General features: G+C 37.7%; 1 protein-coding gene and 1 long non-coding RNA gene across 3 annotated transcripts in view; one reads left to right on the forward strand and one right to left on the reverse strand.

The window, feature by feature from the left end:
• The window catches only part of LOC148213590 (uncharacterized), a 29621-nt gene extending 9364 nt beyond the window's left edge, over window positions 1-20257 (forward strand). Inside the window, exons 2-3 of the long non-coding RNA XR_015794319.1 lie at window positions 19707-19769; window positions 19860-20257. This is a non-coding gene — a long non-coding RNA (uncharacterized LOC148213590). The remainder of the gene's footprint in view (window positions 1-19706; window positions 19770-19859) is intronic.
• AFAP1L2 (actin filament associated protein 1 like 2) overlaps window positions 1-21806 on the reverse strand; it is a 91530-nt gene that overhangs the window by 24460 nt on the left and 45264 nt on the right. For both annotated transcript variants that reach the window (XM_088131806.1, XM_088131805.1), the window contains exons 2-6: window positions 20453-20581; window positions 19573-19650; window positions 17071-17159; window positions 8145-8235; window positions 84-286 (exon numbers count right to left, since the gene is read on the reverse strand). In XM_088131806.1, coding sequence (XP_087987932.1) covers window positions 84-286; window positions 8145-8235; window positions 17071-17159; window positions 19573-19650; window positions 20453-20581 — 590 coding nt within the window. The remainder of the gene's footprint in view (window positions 1-83; window positions 287-8144; window positions 8236-17070; window positions 17160-19572; window positions 19651-20452; window positions 20582-21806) is intronic.

Consider the following 21806-nt stretch of genomic DNA (forward strand, 5'->3'; position numbering starts at 1 on the left):
TTCTTCATATTTAAAGTTTTAACAGAAAAACTTCCAGAATAATTTATATTTTAAACATACTTTCTGGTTCACCAAATACTTACTAACAATCTGTTGTCCTTAATCATGCAAAGCTGCTTGGCCCATTGGCCCAGCCATTTCTTTCGCCACAGAAAAGCACAGATCCGGGCATCTTTCATAAGTTCAATAGATGCTTCAGGGGATGGCCACTGGTGAGGAGCTGACTTGCCTTTACTGCTCTCTTCCTCATCGTAGGATTCATAGGAGCTGCTGACTGCTTCATCATCTGCATTCAAGGGAAAAAGACCATTATATTTATATCCAGGTTAGGAAGGGATTAGATTCTTCTATGCTCCAATAGGTAAACTGCAATGGATTCTAGGATGTATGACAGAGACAAACAGAAGTAAAGGTAAAGATGGCTTGAGAGCTTGTAAAGTTTAAACCATCATAACTTGTTCAAGAAAAAATGGCAACTTTCCTCCCATTCCACTTTGATCAACATAGAGAAGAACATTATCTAATGAATTTGAAACTTTTTAATGTCATAATAACAACTACCTCATGTAGGCTGCAATCATAGATCAAACTCAGATCTAATTTGAAAAGTGAATGGCATGAATCACATTCATATAAAAGAATTAGCTGATTATGTACCATCACGTCATTTTCAACCCCTAGTGACCACATAGATAGATCTTCTCCATGACAATCTATCCCTAACCTGTTCTTTTAGATCTCCCAACGGTGCACTCATCAACCCTTGTATTAATTTTGATAGAACTAGTACACCTATAATTTGAAAATCTGTATAGTGGACACTTCTATTTTAATTAATCCAACCAAGCTATAATGGTATGAAATAAATCTCACAGTGATACATTTTGATAATAACATGCATGTTTCACACATGGATTTTATTCAATTTGAAGTTACATAATTTATCACTTTTATTAATTCTAGATTCTATTACACCATGCAAACTGATGATCTTCAAATGTCTTAGATTTCAAAACCCATCACTCTTAGACAGAATAGCTAGTGACAAAGAACTGTAGTTGTTGTAACTTATCTTGCATTAAAATAATGATTTCCTTTTAAAAAAAATCTTTATGAACATTATAAAAAGCAGGAAATAAAGGAAAAGGAAGGCCTGAAGATACCATATTGAAAGTATGCCCACGTACCTGCTTTGGACAAGCTAACACTGAAAATAGTGTGATGAACAAATGCAGCTGAATCTTATTCCATGCCATATCACCATGGTTTTGTGTTTTGTTTTTTTTTCCTGATTATTGCTCTGGTCACCAATTTCTTCATGTGCAAACTAGCATTTAATTTGGGGAGCTAACATTTCCTCATTTCATGAGCCTTACACACAAGTGGAAAAATATGTTATCCAATACCCTTCATTTTGCTATTGTCCTGGAAGTCCTCATTGTTGTCAAAGACTGTGTGTCTTTCTTTAAATGATGAAATTCGCACTACAAATAATTTACACTATTTTACACTACAAAAAATTCTCAGGGGACTGATTTTTAAGGCAATGCGATGCTTCAAATTCAGTTCCCTAAAGGTGCCAATGTAGGACCTTTCTGCAGTTCTTTACAGCAGTTGTGCTTTTCCCCAGGACTGAGCAGCAGCGGACAAGTGCCAGGTTCACACTCCTGTATACCCCTTCTGTAATTGAATCCAAAGCACTACACAGCCCTACTGTTCCTGATTTTGTACAATCTCTCCTACTTTACAAATCCATGGAAAGGACTTGTAAAGTAGGAGAGATTGAGTATTTTTACTCTTTGACAAAATAAGCTGGTTTGTGACCATGAATGCAGAGGTGACACATACGGAGTACTGTTGTATTACCACATCCTAATAAAAGAGCCTCTCTGAATTTCAAGCCAAAGACGACTATATGTGCAGGAATCATATAAAGCACAAAAGAATAAGAAGTCACGCTGAAATGAAAGAAATGTGAGAAATAATACTAATGTGCAACCTAGCCTAACAAGACGGTACAGCCAGTCCATGCTGCATTATCTTTGCATGCTTCCAAATTGTTTAAAAGTATTGCAATCAAGCACTCTCCTATTATCAGCTTTGGTTGTTACAATAACAGCAATGCCTGTGTTTGAACTTTATATTATATCACAGTTTGGTACAACATCCATGAGCACTGAGGAGCGAGAGAATGGAAGTTTTCATTTACAGTTCTGCTTAGCCACTGTTTGTCATGAACCATAGGGCTAATCACAGTTTAGATTATGGTTCTCAATCTTTTCTATTTTAAGTCCAACCAATCACTTGTTCATAGAACCTGGATCCCACCATGAAAGAAACAAAAAGACCATGTTTTCCCAGAAGGACATTTATACATTATACATACATAGCATTTTGGTGTTAAATTTATAACATAGCTTAAGTTTGAAAGACCTAAATTTCAGTGATTTACAGTACCTAACTACATTTGAGTCATTCTGTAGCATGTCTATCACCAGCTGAGAACTGGAGTTACTGTTTTAGGTAACATAACAAGCCATTATTAAGTAAAAAGAAAAAAGAAAAGAAATTTCCAAGCTCCTCTATATAGCCATCCTAATGGAGAGGGACAGGCCAGAGTCCACGTCCAAACTTGCTGCAGCTCACTCACTTCCCACTGAACTATGAATATTGTAAGATCTGAACAAAGCTAATAGTTTGTGTCTTAAAAGTTGACTTGAGTCTCATAATTTTTTTAGAGTAATTTTATTAAAAAAATTACAATTGCAACAATAAAAACTAATACAAACTAAAAAAATGAAAGAATAAAAAGAAAAAAATAGAAAATTCAGAAAAGAAAAAGTAGAAAGAAAAATAGAAAAGAAAAAAATAAGAATATAGTAAAGAAAAGAAAAGAAAAAAATGACTTCCCCTTTCATCGCAGCAAGTATAAACAATTTTAGTAATTTATCACCTTCTTTTAAAATACAACAAATGATCTCTTCTTCCCATGTCCCATCTCTTATCTATAAACAAATCCTTAAAACCTTGTCATTTCAGTCCATTAAGGGTTACCAGAGATACTGTATCTATTTTAACCTTGATCAAATAAATTAACTTTATATTCCTTCCTCTTACTTTTAACAATCTTGATCTTTAGTCCCTTCAAATAATGTCATAGAACTTGATTTCTTTTCATTTTTTCTTCGTCCCTTCTCACAAAATTCTTCAAAGCTTTAACAAGCCGCTTTTGTAAATCCAATACAGGAAAATTATTCAAGTCACTCTCTTGGTTTGTTATTTGTGTATCCCCTTTAATTACTAATACATCAGCCAATTTCTTTTGTATGTCCAATATAGCATCGTTTTCCATATTATTTTTGTAGCCTGTCATTTTTAAATCCACTTTCAGATCAGTCTCAGTGTTATCAGGTAAAACTTTTTCTTCTTCCATAACATCTTTTAAACACAGTCTATCTATAGAAACAGTTGTTGTTGTTGTTTAGTCGTTAAGTCGTGTCCGACTCTTCGTGACCCCATGAACCATATTGCGCCAGGCCTTCCTGTCCTTCACTGCCTCCCTGAGTTTGCTCAGTTTCATGCTCATTGCTTCAGTGATGCTATCTAACCATCTCATCCTCTGCCGTCCTCTTCTCCTTTTGCCTTCAATCTTTCCCAGCATCAGGGTCTTCTCCAAAGAGATCTCTCTTCGCATTAGGTGGCCAAAATATCTGAGCTTGAGCTTCATTATCGATCCTTCCAATGAGCAATCAGGGTTGATTTCCTTTAAGATTGACTGGTTTGACCTCCTAGCAGTCCAGGGAACTCTTAAGAGTCTTCTCCAGCACCACAGTTCAAAGGCATCAATTCTTCGGCGCTCGGCCTTTTTATGGTCCAGCTCTCACAGCCATACATTACTACTGGAAAAACCATAGCTTTGACTATGCGGATCTTTGTCGGCAAGGTGACGTCTCTGCTTTTTAATATGCTATCTAGGCTTGCCATAGCTTTCCTCCCAAGGAGCAAGCGTCTTTTAATTTCATGGCTGCAGTCTCCGTCTGCGGTGATCTTGGAGCCCAAATAAATGAAGTCTGTTACTGCTTCCATTTCTACCCCTTCTATTTGCCAGGAATTGATGGGTCCAGATGCCATGATCTTAGTTTTTTTAATGTTGAGTTTCAAGCCAGCTTTTGCACTCTCCTCTTTCACCCTCATCAAGAGGCTCTTGAGTTCTTCTTTACTTTCTGCCATTAGGGTGGTATCGTCCGCATATCTGAGGTTGTTGATGATTCTCCCTGCAATCTTAATTCCGGCTTGTGATTCTTCCAGCCTGGCATTTCTCATGATGTACTCTGCATATAGGTTAAATAAGCAGGGTGACAGTATACAGCCTTGTCGTACACCTTTCCCTGTTTTGAACCAATCGGTTGTTCCATGACCGGTTCTAACTGTTGCTTCTTGGCCCGCATACAGATTTCTCAGGAGACAGGTAAGGTGGTCTGGTATTCCCATCTCTTTAAGAATTTGCCACAGTTTGTTGTGATCCACACAATCAAAGGCTTTTGCATAGTCAATGAAGCAGAAGTAGATATTTTTCTGGAACTCTCGTGCTTTCTCCATGATCCAGCGAATGTTGGCGATTTGATCTCTAGTTCCTCTGCCTCTTCGAAACCCAGCTTGTACATCCGGTAGTTCTCGGTTCATGTATTGCTGAAGCCTAGCTTGTAGGATTTTGAGCATAACCTTGCTAGCATGTGAAATGAGTGCAATTGTGCGATAGTTTGAGCATTCTTTGGCGTTGCCCTTCTTTGGAATTGGAACGTAAACTGACCTTTTCCAATCCCGTGGCCACTGTTGCGTTTTCCAAACTTGCTGGCATATTGAGTGCAGCACTTTAACACCATCATCTTTTAGTATTTTAAATAACTCAGCTGGAATCCTGTCATCTCCACTAGCTTTGTTGTTAGCAATGCTTCCTAAGGCCCACTTGACTTCACTCTCTAGGATGTCTGGCTCAAGGTCAGTGATCACACCAGCGTGGACATCAGGGACATTAAGATCTTTCTTGTATAGTTCTTCTGTGTATTCTTGCCACCTCTTCTTAATCTCTTCTGCTTCTGTTAGGTCCCTGCCTTTTTTGTCCTTTATCATGCCCATCTTTGCACTAAACGTTCCTTTCATATCTCCAATTTTTTTGTAGAGATCTCTAGTCTTCCCCATTCTATTGTTTTCCTCGATTTCTTTGCATTGTTCATTTAAGAAGGCCTTCTTATCTCTCCTGGCTATTCTCTGGAAATCTGCATTCAGTTGCTTATATCTTTCCCCCTTGCTTTTCGCATTCCTTCTTTCCACAGCTATTTGTAAAGCCTCATCAGACAGCCATTTTGCTTTCTTGCATTTCTTTTTCTTTGGGATGGTTTTAGTTGCTGCCTCCTGTACAATGTTACGGACCTCCGTCCATAGTTCTTCAGGCACTCTGTCTACCAAATCTAATCCTCTAAATCTATTCATCACCTTCACTGTGTACTCACAAGGAATATGATCTAAGTCATACCTGAGTGGTCTAGTGGTTTTCCCTACATTCTTCAATTTAAGCCTAAATTTTGCAGTAAGAAGCTCATGATCTGAGCCACAGTCAGCTCCTGGTCTTGTTTTTGCTGTCTGTATAGAGCTTCTCCATCTTTGGCTGCAAAGTATATAATCAATCTGGTTTCGGTATTGACCATCTGGTGATGTCCATGTGTAGAGTCGTCTCTTGTGTTGTTGGAAAAGAGTGTTTGCTATGACTAGCTTGTTCTCTTGACAGAACTCTATTAGCCTTTGCCCTGCTTCATTTTGTACTCCAAGGCCAAATTTGCCTGTTATTCCGATTACTCCTTGACTTCCTACTTTAGCATTCCAATCCCCTATGATGAAAAGGACATCTTTTTTTGGTGCTAGTTCTAGAAGGTGTTGTAGGTCTTCATAGAAGCGGTCAACTTCAGCTTCTTCAGCATCAGTGGTTGGGGCATAGACTTGGATGACTGTGATATTGAATGGTTTGCCTTGGATACGCACTGAGATCATTCTGTCGTTTTTGAGGTTGTACCCCATTACTGCCTTTCCCACTCTCTTATTCACTATGAGTGCAACTCCATTTCTTCTAAGGGTTTCTTGCCCACAGTAGTAGATATAATTTTCACCCGAATTAAATTCACCCATTCCCGTCCATTTCAGTTCGCTGATTCCCAAGATGTCGACGTTCAATCTTGTCATCTCATGTTTGACCACATCCAGCTTGCCTTGGTTCATAGATCTTACATTCCAGGTACCTATACAATATTGTTCTTTGCAGCATCGGACCTTCTTTTCGCTTCCAGATACATCCACAGCTGAACGTCCTTTCGGCTTTGGCCCAGCCGCTTCACTCTTTCTGGAGCTACTTGGAAATGCCCTCCGCTCTTCCCCAGTAGCATATTGGACACCTTCCGACCTGAGGGGCTCATCTTCCGGCATCATATCTTTTAGCCTTTTAACATTGTCCATGGGGTTTTCTTGGCAAGGATACTGGAGTGGGTTGCCATTTCCTTCTCCAGTGGAACACATTTTGTCAGAACTCTCTGTCATGACCTGTCCGTCTTGGGTGGCCCTGCATGGTATAGCTCATGGCTTCACTGAGTTACGCAAGCCCCTTCGCCACGACAAGGCAGTGATCCATGAAGGGGATAGAAACAGACACTCTTAAAATTAACTACTGGGTCCATTGTTCAAAAATATCCTTCAACATGTCCAGTGTTAAAATATTTTGCTTCATTCTACATTCATAAGTCAAATTTAAGTGTTCTTCTTCTTTAATTGTAATCTTTAGTTCCTTCTAGTTCCCTCTAGTGTCCAACCTTCAAAGTCCAACCTTATGTTTTTTTTTTTTTTAAAGAATTCAAAACAAAAGCATATTCCCATGGGAAAGATTCTTATAATTAATTCCAAAAATGCTCAGGAATCCTGTTTTAAAGCACTGGGTGATTATGAATTATCATGACTGATTAAGGAATTGTTTAAAAAACAACAACATATAACTACTGCTATTTCTTTATCCCTGCTTCTCACCTGAATGTGTTTTTTAGGATGAAAATAAGATTGAGGGGAGCCTGGTGAAAGACTGCCACAAAAAAGACTACTGAAAGCCAGTGCATGAGTATTCAGATTTTAAAATATGCCATAACCATAGTTATTGTAGCACATATTACTCCCTCAATAACCTGCAACACTGGTCTGGGCCCAGTAGCTGCAAACTTACCATAAAGATCTGCACAATGAGAGATGAAGAAGGAGAGAAATTTATCTCACTGATAAAGGGCTTAAATTATTTTAACAACTGCAAGCACAATATATCTAAAACATACAGTAATAATTAGAAGCAGTCTGCTAAAACTTTAAAACAAGCTCTATATGATTATAATCAGAGCAAATAAAATCAGATGGTGCTGATTCAGGCTAAATAGTTAGCATTCAATATGTACTCTGAACAGTACAGCATACATTGAGCTTCATGAGTCATATGTGATACAAAGGGTTGCAGCTCAGCTTGGGAGACACCAGCATTGTGATCATCAGAATGAATGGCCTGGAGAAGGTCAAGGTACCACAGGACCTGCCCATACCTACTATCTGAAGAGCTGCGGCAAGAAATTTTGAAAAGTTCTGAGGAGGAAGATGCAGCATAAATACATAAATACTCTCACCATCCACAGTCGCTTTGTGTGAGGTGGGCAGCTATATAAATGCGACAGACAAATAAATAAATAAATAAATAAATACATACATACATACATACATACATACATACATACATACATACATTCTTAGCCTCTATAGAGCTTTCTAGTGGAGACATTATTTAAATCTGTAAACCTTATTATACCAAGGGAAAAATCTGACTAAAATGGTATCAATATCATACTAAGCTGAACTTAACAATGGCAGTTCTGGCTGTCATTTAGTTTTCTTTTTTTATTTACTTAGTAGTATTACAGTCACAGATGTATACCTCACATTTGCAATTTTATATTTTGAATATCTCCTTCCCCGATGCATTTGGGTTGACTGTTTTTAGAAATAACTTTATTTTCTCTAGCACATAGTTTAACAAAACAACAATAAAACTCTAGAAATACACAATTATGTACCATTCATAGAAACGCTATAAGGCTCTGCTTCTTCATAGTACCCTTCTGGAGATTCGGTTTTGAGGCCTGGATACAGTTTTGTTTCTAGAATCTGTGCAAATAAAAGAGGAAATCAGTAAATAAAGAGTTTTGAAACAGGTTCTAAATATACCATCACCAAGATTAAAACCAACATTCTCTTATGAAAGCAAGATCCATTCCATTCATAGAACTTACAGAGTTATAACAGATTTCAAGATTAAAAAAAAAAGTGTTGGTACTGCTACAGAACAATGCTACAGTTATAACTGTATATTTTTTCCCTGAATACAAGTCAATGGAATTTAATTACCATGGAACTCTCAATCTTCTTGAAAGCATAAAATCTATGATGCAGGATAAATCAGTTTTAAGAAATTGGAAAGATTCAAATTGAGATCTTCGTGAATCTGACAGTTGACATATGAAATAACTTCAAAGCCAATATTAACTAGAAAAAGTAGGTAAGTAATCCAATACCTTCAAAAGAATCCAAGCACTGTCAAATCATTGAATAGTACCAAATTCAGCTAGTGCAAAGGCCAATGCTTAGTGCTTACAAGGGCCAGTTGAGGTAGGCACATTTTTTTCTGTTTTAACTTTCATATTTCTAACATACCTAGTTTGAAGAATAAGCGGGCTGATACTTTATCATCTTTACCACCTTTTTTCTCCTTTTACCATATGACCCTCCAACCTTCATCCAGAAGAAAATTTACCCTCCTCCTCTGATACCTGACCTGAACTTGGTGGAGAGAAAAATTCCTTCCTTAATTGACTGAATTCATAAGAAACAAATCTGTATGTGTGGGCTTAGATGACTTTCAGGGAGACCCCTTTTCTTAGGAATCACCATCATCTTAAAGTCCAAACTTAGTGGAGGAAATACCATCAAGGCAATTAACACCTGGGCATTCCAATCATTAGATACACAGCTGGAATAGTGGACTGGACTCAAGCAGAACTAAAAGCCCTGAATAGAAAGACCAGAAAAATAATGACAATGAATAATGCCTTTTATCCACGCAGCAACATTGACAGACTCTACTTACCAAGGAGCATAGGTGGGTGTGGAATGTTACAAGCACACCAGACAGCTGAAGAAGAAAAAAGGGCATTGGAAGAATATCTGAAGGACAATGAAGAAGATGCACTGAAGCTAGTACACCATGAAGGCTTACTGAATACTGAAGAGACTACACTAGCCTACAAGAAAGACCAGATGAAGAACAGGAAAGAGACATGGCAAGGCAAAGTTTTACATGGACAGTACACACACACACACACACACACACACACAAACTAGCAGGCAAAGCAGATAACAAGACCTGGTAATGGCTAAGAGCAGGAAAGTTGAAGAAAGAGACAGAGGGGCTAATTCTGGCTGCACAAGATCAAGCTTTAAGAACAAATTCATATAAAGCCAGAATTGAGAAGGCAGCAACAGACAGCAAATGCCGCCTCTGCAAAGAAGCTGAAGAAACAGTGGACCACCTAGTTAGCTGCTGCAAGAAGATTGCACAGACTGACTACAAACAAAGGCATGACAAAGTAGCAACAATGGTACACTGGAATATCTGCAATAAATACCATTTGCCTGCAAGCAAGAACTGGTGGGACCACAAAACAGACAAAGTAATAAAAAATGAAGACGCTAAAGTGCTCTGGGACTTTAGAATTCAACCAGACAAGCACTTGCCACATAACACTGCAGACTTAACAATTGTTGATAAGAAAGACAAAAAACTCTGGATAGTAGACATTGCAATACTTGGAGACAGCAGAACAGAAAAGAAAGAATTGGAGAAAAAAACCAAAAAATACAAGACCTGCAAATAGAAATAGAATTACTGTGGCAAAAGAAAGCAAAGATAATATCAATAGTAATAGGTGCCTTGGGTGCAATTCCAAAACATCTGGAGCATCACTTGAAGACCATCGGCATTGACAAAATCACCATCAGACAATTGCAAAATTCAGCTTTACTTGGAACAGCTTACATCCTGCAACAATACCTTTAACACCATCAAACAACATCTGCCTATCCCAGGTCCTTGGGAAGGACTTGATAGGCAGATAAAAATGCCAAATCAAGTCTAAACAACTGGCTGACTGTGTGACCAATAATAATAATTTATTAAATTTATATACTGCCTGCCTGACTCCAGTGATTCTAGGGAGAACTGGGCCATAAGAACTGTGGTGAGCCAACTGGGCATTTTGGAGGATTTAAAATGATCCATGTCCTTGCCTATGACTTTGGCTGGTCTTAATTTAGAGCAGGTGTCAAAGCCAATATCTCATCTTGTAACGCTGGTCAGTGTGTCAAATCTATGTCCAGCAAACCATCTGGACTGTTACAGGGCCTTGGAATACAATTTCCTTGATTTTATAACTGACCTACCATGAGTCAAAAGCCTGAATACCATTCTGATGGTAGCTGGTCTTTTTCAAAACGGCATATTTTATTGTCTGTTGTGACCTCCCTTGAACCTTGAGACACCTTGTCTGTTCATTTAAAAAGTTTTCTGGAACCATAATTTGCCCAATCACTTAATGTCTTACAAATGCCATCAATTTGTGGCACATTTTGAAAGTTCTGTTTCAATTACTGGATATTAAGCTTCACCTGTCTTCTGACATAAACCACAGTCAAACAGAGAGGACAAATACTACTTTTGTTGCTCTGTAAATTACCAGAAAGACAATTAGCCTGACCTTTTATCTATAGCTATATTCACTTATAATAAGTAAGTGCATTGCTCACTCAGATGGAGGTCAGTGGCCACTTATGGCTATCACCTGATCTGCTGCTGAATGCTTTCCAGTGCTCCCCTGTTACACAGATGTCTAATAACTTCAAGCCATTCAGCACCTCCTTAAGAATGAGCTGGATTGCCCTAAAGTCTCCTGGAAGCTCTCGGCTATCATCACCAGGAAAGGCTCCCCACTCACCGTTGGAGAAATCCACCTGAGATTTCTCCCTTCCATATATGTATTTAAGAAGCTAGGCGCCAAGTTTATTGAACCATTTCCCATGGTAGCACAGATTATTCCTATGACTTTTTGCATACAGCTTGCAGCCATGTTGAAAATGTATCTAATTTTACATCATACTTTTCTAGTCCTGGATTGTTGCACTGCATTTTGCACACTTCTCCGCCACCATTTCAGTGGTGGAAAATTTTTAATGCATTTTGGATTCTCAATACAGGAAGGGCAGACTGGAATATTTGATTCATCAGAAGGTCTACTTGGCAATGAACATTCTTGGGAGTGGTAGATAGATATTCACGCACCATATCTCCTTCAATTGTTCCTTTTGCAACATTCTCATAAGTGCAAGCTAATTGACTGGATACACAATCAGGCTTCAGTACCAATCAGCAATTCAGATTTTTGGGGGTGGGCCCGTTTGGGTAAGGGGAGGTAGACATTTGTGTGACAAACAAAAGAGAAATAGAGGCTGCCCAACTCAACATGAGAGGAATTGCTGTGGAATGGGGAGGTGTTGTGAAGCCCAGTTGTGAAGTCTGACACTTGGAATTCTCTATCTGAATACCTCCTGTTTATACTGATTAGAAAAAAATCAGATCACCTGATTCCACCACCATTAGTACAGCTTTAAAAACTGAAAACCTTGAAATGACTTAGAGTATTCTAAAATGAATCTCAGCCAATGAATTTCAGACCGAATCTTATATACTGATCATATCTCATTTCACATCATTTAAAAATAAGCCACTTCAATATTCCATTTGCAAAGGATTTCAAGCAACATTTTCTAAACCCCAAATGCCAGTAAATGAGTAAGGAGATACTCATGCCAAGTAATCAGAACATTAAGTGGCAAGATTCAATTTGAAGTAATGTCAATACTTTCACGGAATTGCTTTTGATTGGTCCCTTGGCAAAATAGTTACTCCCTTTGCAAAATGATTAAATGGAAAATAATAAACAATAATGTAAAGAAATGGTAGGACAGCTTTTTACAGCAGTTATGGACCATCTATAGAAACCTGCTTAAATATTTTAAGTGCTTAAAAACCACACTGGAGTATTAAACTACTTTTCCAGTTGGATTTAGGCAGGAAATCTGACTTGGATTTACATTTATCGTTAGCTGGCATTGAGGCCAGGCACTATTACAAGGTACAGAGAGATTAAAGTAGTTGTCTTCCTCTACAGTCATAAAACAAAACTTTTTGTGCTTTGTTAAACAAATTCGGATGGACAAAAAAGAAAGTGACTGCTCTGCATTGTTTCCATTAACAATGGGAACCAGATGGCGATAAGAGGAAGAATAGTTCCATCTTTCAATAAGTTCAAAGCTCAATGTATTATTTTCTTCCAGGAACATATCATTATTTTCTCATTAGTTTTGGAGGTGAGAGCAGGAAGATTCATTTTTTATGTCCCATTATAAAATTAAACACTTAACTATCTAGCATTGTAAAATAAACATTACTGCTAATTTAAACATCTTTGTTTTTTATTCAAATGTCCTCAGTTATTGCTGCTTTTCAGTATTCCTATGTTTATATAAATGGGAACTATAAAGAAGGACATACATTTAGAGATGTGAAGGCCCAGAAAAAAAAATCTGGGGAAATTTGGGGGGAGGATGGGCAAGAGAAGACAGACTTTTTTTTCCTGAGCCTTCATAGCTTTCTAAATGTATTACTGATTCAACATTTCCATTTCACTGCCTCAACTTCCATCTGCTGATGAGGAACCCTGTGGTTGCTTGAAAGATCTTGCATCTCAGACTATACAACTTCCTCACCTTCAAGACATTCTGCTAGTCAATCTGGATGTTTTCCTTTACTGTCACTCCCAGTAAAGTGTGTTGCATCAACATAAAGGGGTTCATTGGAGTAAGCTGGCTCCCATTTGGTCTGCCATAGCTACAGTCCTAGTTGCATTTCTTTTGTGGAAGCACAGGAAAAGCACCTAGTTGCAGGTCATCCTTTCAATTCCATTCACTTTTTTACTAAAATTTATTTTGTTCAAGTAAAAGCTCATTTGTCAGACACACACACACACACACAAAAGCAAAAAGCAATCTAGTCCTACCTATGACTATTAAACAAACGGCTTTTCTGCTCCCGGTGTTTATTATGAAAACTTCTCTTCTGTTAGTCTTTTCACTTCACCTGATCAGTGATCATAACAACTTCACATCAGTCAACTGCCTCTTGCTTACCTGGTACATACAATTAGCCAGGCTAGCAAAGGGGGGATATTCCTCAGATAAATTAAATTAGCAGATATGGGTGGATCTCAGGCATTATTGGAATTGCTGCACATATTGCCCCTCTCTGTTTAGCAGATAATCTACATAGTCACAAACTTCAAATGCAAATTGGGCTACTCCTTATGCAAATATTGATTTTATTTCTGCTAGAGTCTTTTTGATTGCTTTAAATTTTTTTCTTTCCTTTTTGGTGTGACTTTAGCCTTATCTGAATTGTAGTTCAATCAAAAAATATAATGTACATCGATATATAAAGTTATGAAGTGGCAAAGTTTTATTACTTGCATGTCACTTTAAAGTTTTATATAGTGTTATGTATGTTATCTTTTGACTGTCTCTTTTAAATGTTTATTTAATACAACTCCAAAATTATGCAGACATTTATACTACTGTACTGACAAAAACCCAGCATTATCAAGAATAAGGGATTAGAATCTCAGATCCATCATTCCCACTGCAGAAGGGCACCAGACTAAGAGATACTAAACTGGACTAAGAAGCAAAGGACTAGCTCCATTTAACCCTAATCTTGTAAATGCCTGTAATCCACTTTTACCATTATCAGAAGGCAAGTTTTGATAATACACAAGGCTACCAATTAATTCAAGTGGGCCTACATGTTTATAATGCAATGACACAGGATATACTGAATACACCTCTCCCCCTACCCCCATGTAAATAATATGAATTGATACATATTGTACATTCCAAGTCAAATTCCTGATCACATATCACAGTGGTAATTGCAAGCATTTACTTAATCTTCTATATTAGGCTGTCCATATTAGGCATGACCCCCCATAGGTTCTCTTTGATCATTGCTAACTAATTTCATTTCTAGAAACATCTGGTATTCCATCCCAAATACTTGCTAATAAAACTGGCTTGTTTAGCATATCTGTATATGGTAAGCAATTGCATTTGGATGCTATTAAGCCATGTGTTAATATTTTGAAAAGGGGTGGATGTGGAGGCTGGAGTTAGATTATTGCCAACAACACTGAAATTCTTCTTTGTGTGATTGCATATTACAATCATAGTAAGTAACCTACTTAGATAACCTGCTTGGAAATGAATGGTTAATAATTAGTCACTTCTGTGAAGACCTAGTAACCACAAAAGGGCCTCAAACCAGTTCTAGACAGGCTTGAAGGAAGAAATAGGAATAGTATAATGAAATTAATGAAATATACATAAAGCCATTTACAGAAGGGGGGGGGTTGGTGGACTTGTTTGAGCTTTATTGCTCAACATGGAGCTTAACAACTCTCTCTGGTTGTCTTATTTTGCCATTGTGGAAAGGAAATCCACAACCTATACAATGCCTCAGATCCAATTCTAAAAAGATGCTTTGGAATGGGTGAGTGCACAGAAATATAATTCTTTAAAACAGCCACAACAAAGTCTTGATAATGACCAAGGGGGTTCCAGTAAAATTCTCTTCCTGATTATCTTTGAACATTCAGAGCTCACTTTGAAATCTTCATTGATGAACTGCTTTGAAACAGATCCAGTCTTGGCTCTTGGTATTTGCCTTTCTGAAGTTAACAGGAATGGCCAGAGTTGCTCCTAACAATCAAGTACCATGTATAGGTTTCACTTCAAGTTTTTAACCTCTCAGTTAGATACAGGAAACATAAATAATTCCCAGAATGGCTGGAGACCTCTACTGTGATTGACCAGCTACAATCTTAAGAAAATTTTAGCCATAAATAATCTTGATGAGAAAGGGTACAAAAGAGAAGCAAGAGAGGATCTCAGATTCTAAGACGTGAGGATCTCCACAACTGCAACCCTGAAAGAGTAGAGTTCCCTTCCTAAAGAGAGTCACTTGGCAACCACTTTGTTGTCTTTTCAACATCAAGTATCATTTGGTTCTCTAAGGCCTTTGGTGGCTCCTTAGGTTCTTTTAAATCAATGCTAGCTTCAGTCTCTGCTCCTTTTGCAGCTCTTTAAGTTATTCTTGTTTTATACTATTTTTATATTCATTTTTACCCATGTTTTTATTGCATACTGCCCTGGCCTAATAGAGCGCCTAATAAATTTAGAAACAATAAGAAGTGAATTAAGAATTAAGTGAATTAATCTTCCTCCTCATGCCAATATTTAGTTAATGTATTTCTTTATTTGCTCTTCTACAGATCAAGAGATGGCAGTGAGTATTTCCCATCAAACAAATGCTAGTATGTATATAAGTCAACCTAGCTGTAGATCTTCTGGCATAACGTCTATGAAAAAGCTAGCATCTGTTCACCAAAACTCAGAAAAGTTGTCTACCTTATTTCATTGCTGCTCCTAACACATGGGATGCTTGAACTATCTTTATGGATTCTAGTATGAATCACCTGATTTTAGATCTGACTGCCTAGACCCGTGGTAGGCAAATTCTGACGTGCTAAAGGCTGCTGAACTAGGACTTCCAGCATGCTGGGTGCTGCATTTGAGCAACATCTAGAACAGGGAGGAAAAGAAGTTTTTTATCTCTAGTTTGACTGAAAATGCCAATTAGATGCTAAGTCATCCATTAGCATTTACGTATCACAGATATTCCAATACAGCTGTTGGCTCCAAAAGTGTTTAAAGCATAGAATTTAAAAGAAATTGTATTGAGGTATCATGTTGAGAAAAAATGCTTTAAATATAGATTTGACCATCTACGGTTGTATAGATTTTTAAAACTGCAGAACCATATGGGAAAAAGAATGGATATGCATTTGGGAGTTGCTTTCTCTGCAAACAGCCTCTCCCCCACCCCCCACCAAAAAAAACAACAACAACCCAACACAAAACAGCCAGCTATAACTATCCAGCTAAATTGGCTAGAAACGCTCCTTGGGCAATGGTGTTGTACATCTTAAAGTCTCTGTTTTTCTGACGCTTCCTTTCCCCAGCTACCTTGATGGGACACCCACCCTAAATCCTTGTAGCATGATTTCACAGTAATAATCCCTCCCATCACCCTTTGACTGCAGTTTACACAGTTATTTCCTCAGCAGACCACCCACAGGCTTTCACCTCCTCCCACACTAGATACATTCTGTACATATATTTTCTTGCAGGTTTTCTCTTTTTTACTGCACAAAGTACCTCACGTATGACATTCCTGAGCTTCTCCCCATGACTTAAATAATGCAGCCTAATCTTACAGTACTCAAAAGGGAAAGGAATTGATTTGTAGAGCAAAGTCTCTTAAAAGGCAAATCTTACCAAATGAAGCCAAAATTAAACAAGCTATCACACCATAGGACTAGATTTGCTCTTTTTAATATTTTGTATAATACTTGACTAAAAATGCCTATTCGGAGTCAGCAGACAGTCACCAACATATCTGGGTAACAACAGCAGAAAGAATTGCTAGGAATTATTCAGGTAGTACTATCTGTGAAATTAATGAACATAAGTTTTGTGCAAGTTGCTTAACATTTACAAGAGAGATGAAGATCCGGTTCAGGCAAAAATAAATAATATTCCTGCATAGTTTTCTCTTTTCTTTTTTCTTGTATTTGTGAGTGAAAACTGCTCTATGAACTTCAACAGATTTATCTATATATCTTGCAGTTTGCTCAGAAGAACTTTAAATTCTAACACAGAATGCATCTTTATGCTACTTTATTGCAATCTATCAGAAGTCATGGAACAAGCAAGACTTACTATTTTTGAAGGTGGAAGCTCTGGCAAACTTTTCTGTGGCGGATACAAATGCTGCTCCATTTCTCCGTTAGTCAAGGAATCTCTGTGACCTAACACCATGGTCCAAAGAGAAATCACAACAAGCAAGTGATCATTACATACACCATATTCAGCCACAATCTCAGATGCTCTACTTCTGTTTTGAAAGAAACATACGATTAATTAGCCCACTTAGTCTAGATGACAAAAATGGCAATTGATTCCACTTCAAAAATATGGTGACAAAGTAATACAGCCCAAGACACATGTTTTTGATAGTTGTGAGATTATTGGTAATGCTTCAGTTGACATTGAAAACTGCAAAGACCATGATGTCTTAAAAATAATCAATCTACTTGTAAGCCCAGTTGATACCTAAATCAAGTATTTTAAGTATTCACCCTTTCATTACTGTTACTGAAGATGATTTAAAATAGCAGGCAATTCAGTCTTTTCAGTCCAAAGAAGCAGAACCTGACTGAGAAAAAGCTAATTCTGGTTAAGTGAGTAAATCCTGCCAACCTGATTTTCAGCTAGTTTGCAAATGTAATGTGGTCTTTGGTCAGCTGTTACACTATTGTTCTGGGATCCACATGCATTAGTGGACTAGAAAGGAGATACAAGCAGTATTGACAAAGAATGGAAAAAACTGTTTCATTCTTCAGGGCTTGACAATGTGTGGAAACAAATGACTACAGTACTTGCTTAAAATCCCTGAAACATTTATTTCATAGTGGCTATAACCATATAAAACATCTGGTGTTGTCTCCTGAATTCAGTAAGCATTTGGATTTTTAATGGATCCAAGGACTTTTAAATTATAAATAAGCATAAACCTGAGATAAGTAAGCAATCCAGCATTCTCCATATGTCTTGGACTACCACTATCACAATTATCTCCCATTGGCCATGGTCACTGGGACTGATGGAAGTTGAAATCCAAAGCACTGAGAAGAATACTGAATTGCATATTCCTGGAACAGAGAAAACAAATTAAGTATTTCCCATCTATCACCCTTCAGGTGTATTAAGCCAGGGTTCCTCAACCTCAGCAACTTTAAGACAGGTGGACTTCAACTCCCAGAGTTTCCCAACCAGCCATGCTGTCTGGGGAATTCTGGGAGTTGAAGTCCACCTGTCTTAAAGTTGCTGAGGTTGAGGAACCCTGTATTAAGCTATCTCCAATAATTCTTAGCCTATTATAATATACCTCCTATAACTATTTTCTACATTTCCTATCAGCATGATCAAGGCTGTCTAAAATAACATGAGGGACATAATCCAAAATATGTGCAAAAGACTGAAGGAATCAGACCTGTCATTTTCTAGTATGGTGACATAAGAGAGAAGAACACGATTTCTGTACTTGGGAATTATTTTCATGTAGAAAGAGGTTATATTTGAAGTCACTTCAAGCATCTCTATAAATATACCAAGCAAAACTGTCACTGAAAACAGGAGTATTCTAAACTTGGATGATCTGATAGCTACCCAAATGGTACGCAGTGGTTACCAAGACGCTGGAAAGAATCTGGCATGAACTTTGTTACATTCTTCTACAATTTAAAAATAAAGTTAGAACCACAGTTCTTTTTGGACTGAGCCTGGGAAACCACAATAACAGCTTTGCATCTGAAACTTTTAAGGGTGTTCTGGCATAAGAAGGGAAGCAGCAAAACAAACTATGTATAGTATAGCAACGTTATTAGCCAAACAAATCAGACATCTGGTGTTCTTCCCATGGCTTCTCAGATTTTCTGCTTCTACACATCTTAATGACATACAGCAGGGTTACAGCCTACATTTTTCCATCTATAAATCCCAAAGTGGAACCAGTTGTAGGTTCAACTCAGGCAGGGCAGCTGCAGAAACTAAAATGGATTAAGTAATAAGGACTTATCAAACCAACTCTCTGTTGGAGGATGGATACATGTACAGATCTAATAATTAAGGAATCATTCTAAATATGGAGCTTTTAGTATTCCTGGTATTTAGTATTCTATGTATGGAGCTTTTTAGTATTCATAGAAAGAAAAACAATGCATACAAAAAGCTTCTGAGGGCAAAATGTCCCTCCACCTGGAGGCCACAGACAGTTATTATCTACCTTAGTATCATGGAATAGAACATACTATATGTGGCAGTCCCCCATGCTTTGGTATGGATGTACATTATACAGTTGGAAAGTGCTATTCAGAGATGCTGCATGAACACAGAAGAGCATTGTAATATGTTTTTAACAATTCATATTATCTATTAGGTTAGTGAATTAAGCCAAACAAGACAAAATACTTGATATATAGCTATTTTTCACTATAAGGAAGCAAAGGTATCAAAGAATACAGACAAACCTGATGATTTCCACACAATATGATCTCTCTTTTTTCTCACGTGAATGGTAATGCTTGTGCTTCTAGGACAGCTTACTTATTTCAAGCTTGGTGCCCCCTAGATATGTTGACCATAAAAGCATTTGATGCCTACCTTTGTTGTCTTTCTCTGGTTCTCCATGTAGTTTATTGATGGTTACTTTGTTCATATAAATGTATTCTTCATCACCACCTACAATGTAAACATAACTGCCTTACTGCTTTGTATTTTGTTGCATACATGTACAGCCTCTCTCCAGTGATGCATGGAACCACCATTCTCATTATCATCATCTAGCAGGACCCTTGCAGGTACCAAGTTCCGATGAGCTAATGTATATGCTTTACTCTATGGCAGATATTTTAAAAGAAGTTCTAAAAAATTTTGTTCTTCCCTTCCAGGAGATGCCCTGTTCTCATGACTTATGGCTGAGTAGCACTTTACTGGACTTCCTGCAGAGTTTATCTAGATTAAAATAGAGAAACTATAACTTTGCAAAGGACCTAAGGGAAGGTGATTCACCCCTTGCAAATTAGTTTTATTACTAAATAATAAACTTCAGTGAATAAAAATACTTTATGATGCTTAGAATAAAAGGAATGGAATACATTTTATTCCAGACTCTTATGGATTTTGCTGCCATCTTGAATGCATTTAAAGTTATAAAGCAAATTAAGAGAACCACTACTGAATAAAAAATCCATGGACATTTGGCCCCACTGCTATTTGTAAATACTTTTTCTTTGTAGACCCATTCTGAGCAGCTCATTAGAACAAGGTTTGCATCTGATTAAACAGATTCCAGTCCTCAAACACATATACCCCAATAAATTTGTTTTCATGCTGACAAAGGATATTTGTTTCCTTTTTACATCTCATTTGGGAACCAGATTCAAACAAAATGGAGAAATAGGTAAATGGGGGTACCAGCAACTTGCTACAGAAAGGTACAAACTCTCCCAAACTCAACAAACGTTCACATGATTTTGCTTACCACTTGACTTTGTGCACAGCCGAAGGAGATCAGCCAGGAAGCTCTTTTTAACTACAGCTGTGCTGCTGAGGTTTTCCTTATCTAGTATCTTCAGAAAATCTTCCAGTTCTGTGAGCAGTTGTTCCAAAGCTAAAAGAGATATGGAATAAACTAGCTTATTTGCTGTGCCTAATGCCAGATCTAGACAATGTATTCATGCTGACTTTTATATAATCCAGAATTTTTTAAAACAAGCCTTTGTTTTTGTATAATGAGGGTTGCAACCCCTATTATATGTGTCTGTTTGTGTATCACCTCTTTTTTCCTAGTTTTGGATCAGCCTAAAATGTTCTTACCAGCACTGGGAAAAGCATATGTGAAAGGAAAATAGGGATAGGTAATCCAGCTCCATTGCTCCCCCTCTTGGTAATGTGGAAAATATCAAAGATATTAATTACATATATTTCTTGCTCGCAATCACCTTGGAGGCAAATAGTATACTGTACATAAGCCTTTTACTCTGTGCAACTTATGCTGGGCTCAGAAAGTACAAGAAAGAAAGGAAGAAAGGGAACCTAGGAAATCAAGGACTCTCTCCCCCCACTTTTCTTCTTTTCCCTCTGCTCAGGAATGGAAATAATCTACCAATTCTAGGGAGAGCCTTTGTCATATGGTGGGAACCAGTCTCAAAGCAGCCTTACTTGCAGCTGACCAGTAACTGGCCTGTTCCATTGTGTAGGATAGTCCGTGGTAGGACCATCACCTTGTGGTCAGCCTGGTATAGTGTGACCCACCAGTCATATTTCTTTCAAGCTCCTTCATCTGAAGAAGCTCTTCTCTTCTAAAGGATGTTTTGCATTACACTCAATGGGCCTTGCTTCTGAGGTAAGATGGATTGCCTAAAGCTGTGGGCTAGTACACAGTAAAGCTCACTGAAAACAATAGGACAGCCTGTAAAGTAACTGGGTATGGAATTGCATTGCCACAACGTCTAGGCAATCTTCTCTTAAGTATTATGGGAGCTGAAATTCAACATATTTGGAAGACACCAGAAGGGGAAGTGCTGCAACACAAGGAGGGTTTGAAGATGGAGGCAAGGATTAAGAAGAAGAAAGAAATCAGAACAGATGAGGTGTTTACACACACACACACACACACATGCAAAAAATATTAGGACCAAATAAAGATAACCCCAGGAAAAATTAGGATTAAGCAAAGTGTCAGTCCTTTCATCCTAATCAGCCTGCCCCAATCTGGGACTACAATATTTCATTATCTGCAATCAGCAGTAGCTATGCCAACTGTGGATGATATGAATTTCTGGAGGACTTCAGGTTAGAGAAGGTTGTCCATTCTCCTTGCTAGTCCAACATTA

Source organism: Python bivittatus, unplaced genomic scaffold (assembly GCF_059951505.1).
Source record: "Python bivittatus isolate LINGU-HERP-01145 unplaced genomic scaffold, Pbiv_v1 ctg000980_np1212, whole genome shotgun sequence".
Taxonomy (NCBI): Eukaryota; Metazoa; Chordata; class Lepidosauria; order Squamata; family Pythonidae; genus Python; species Python bivittatus.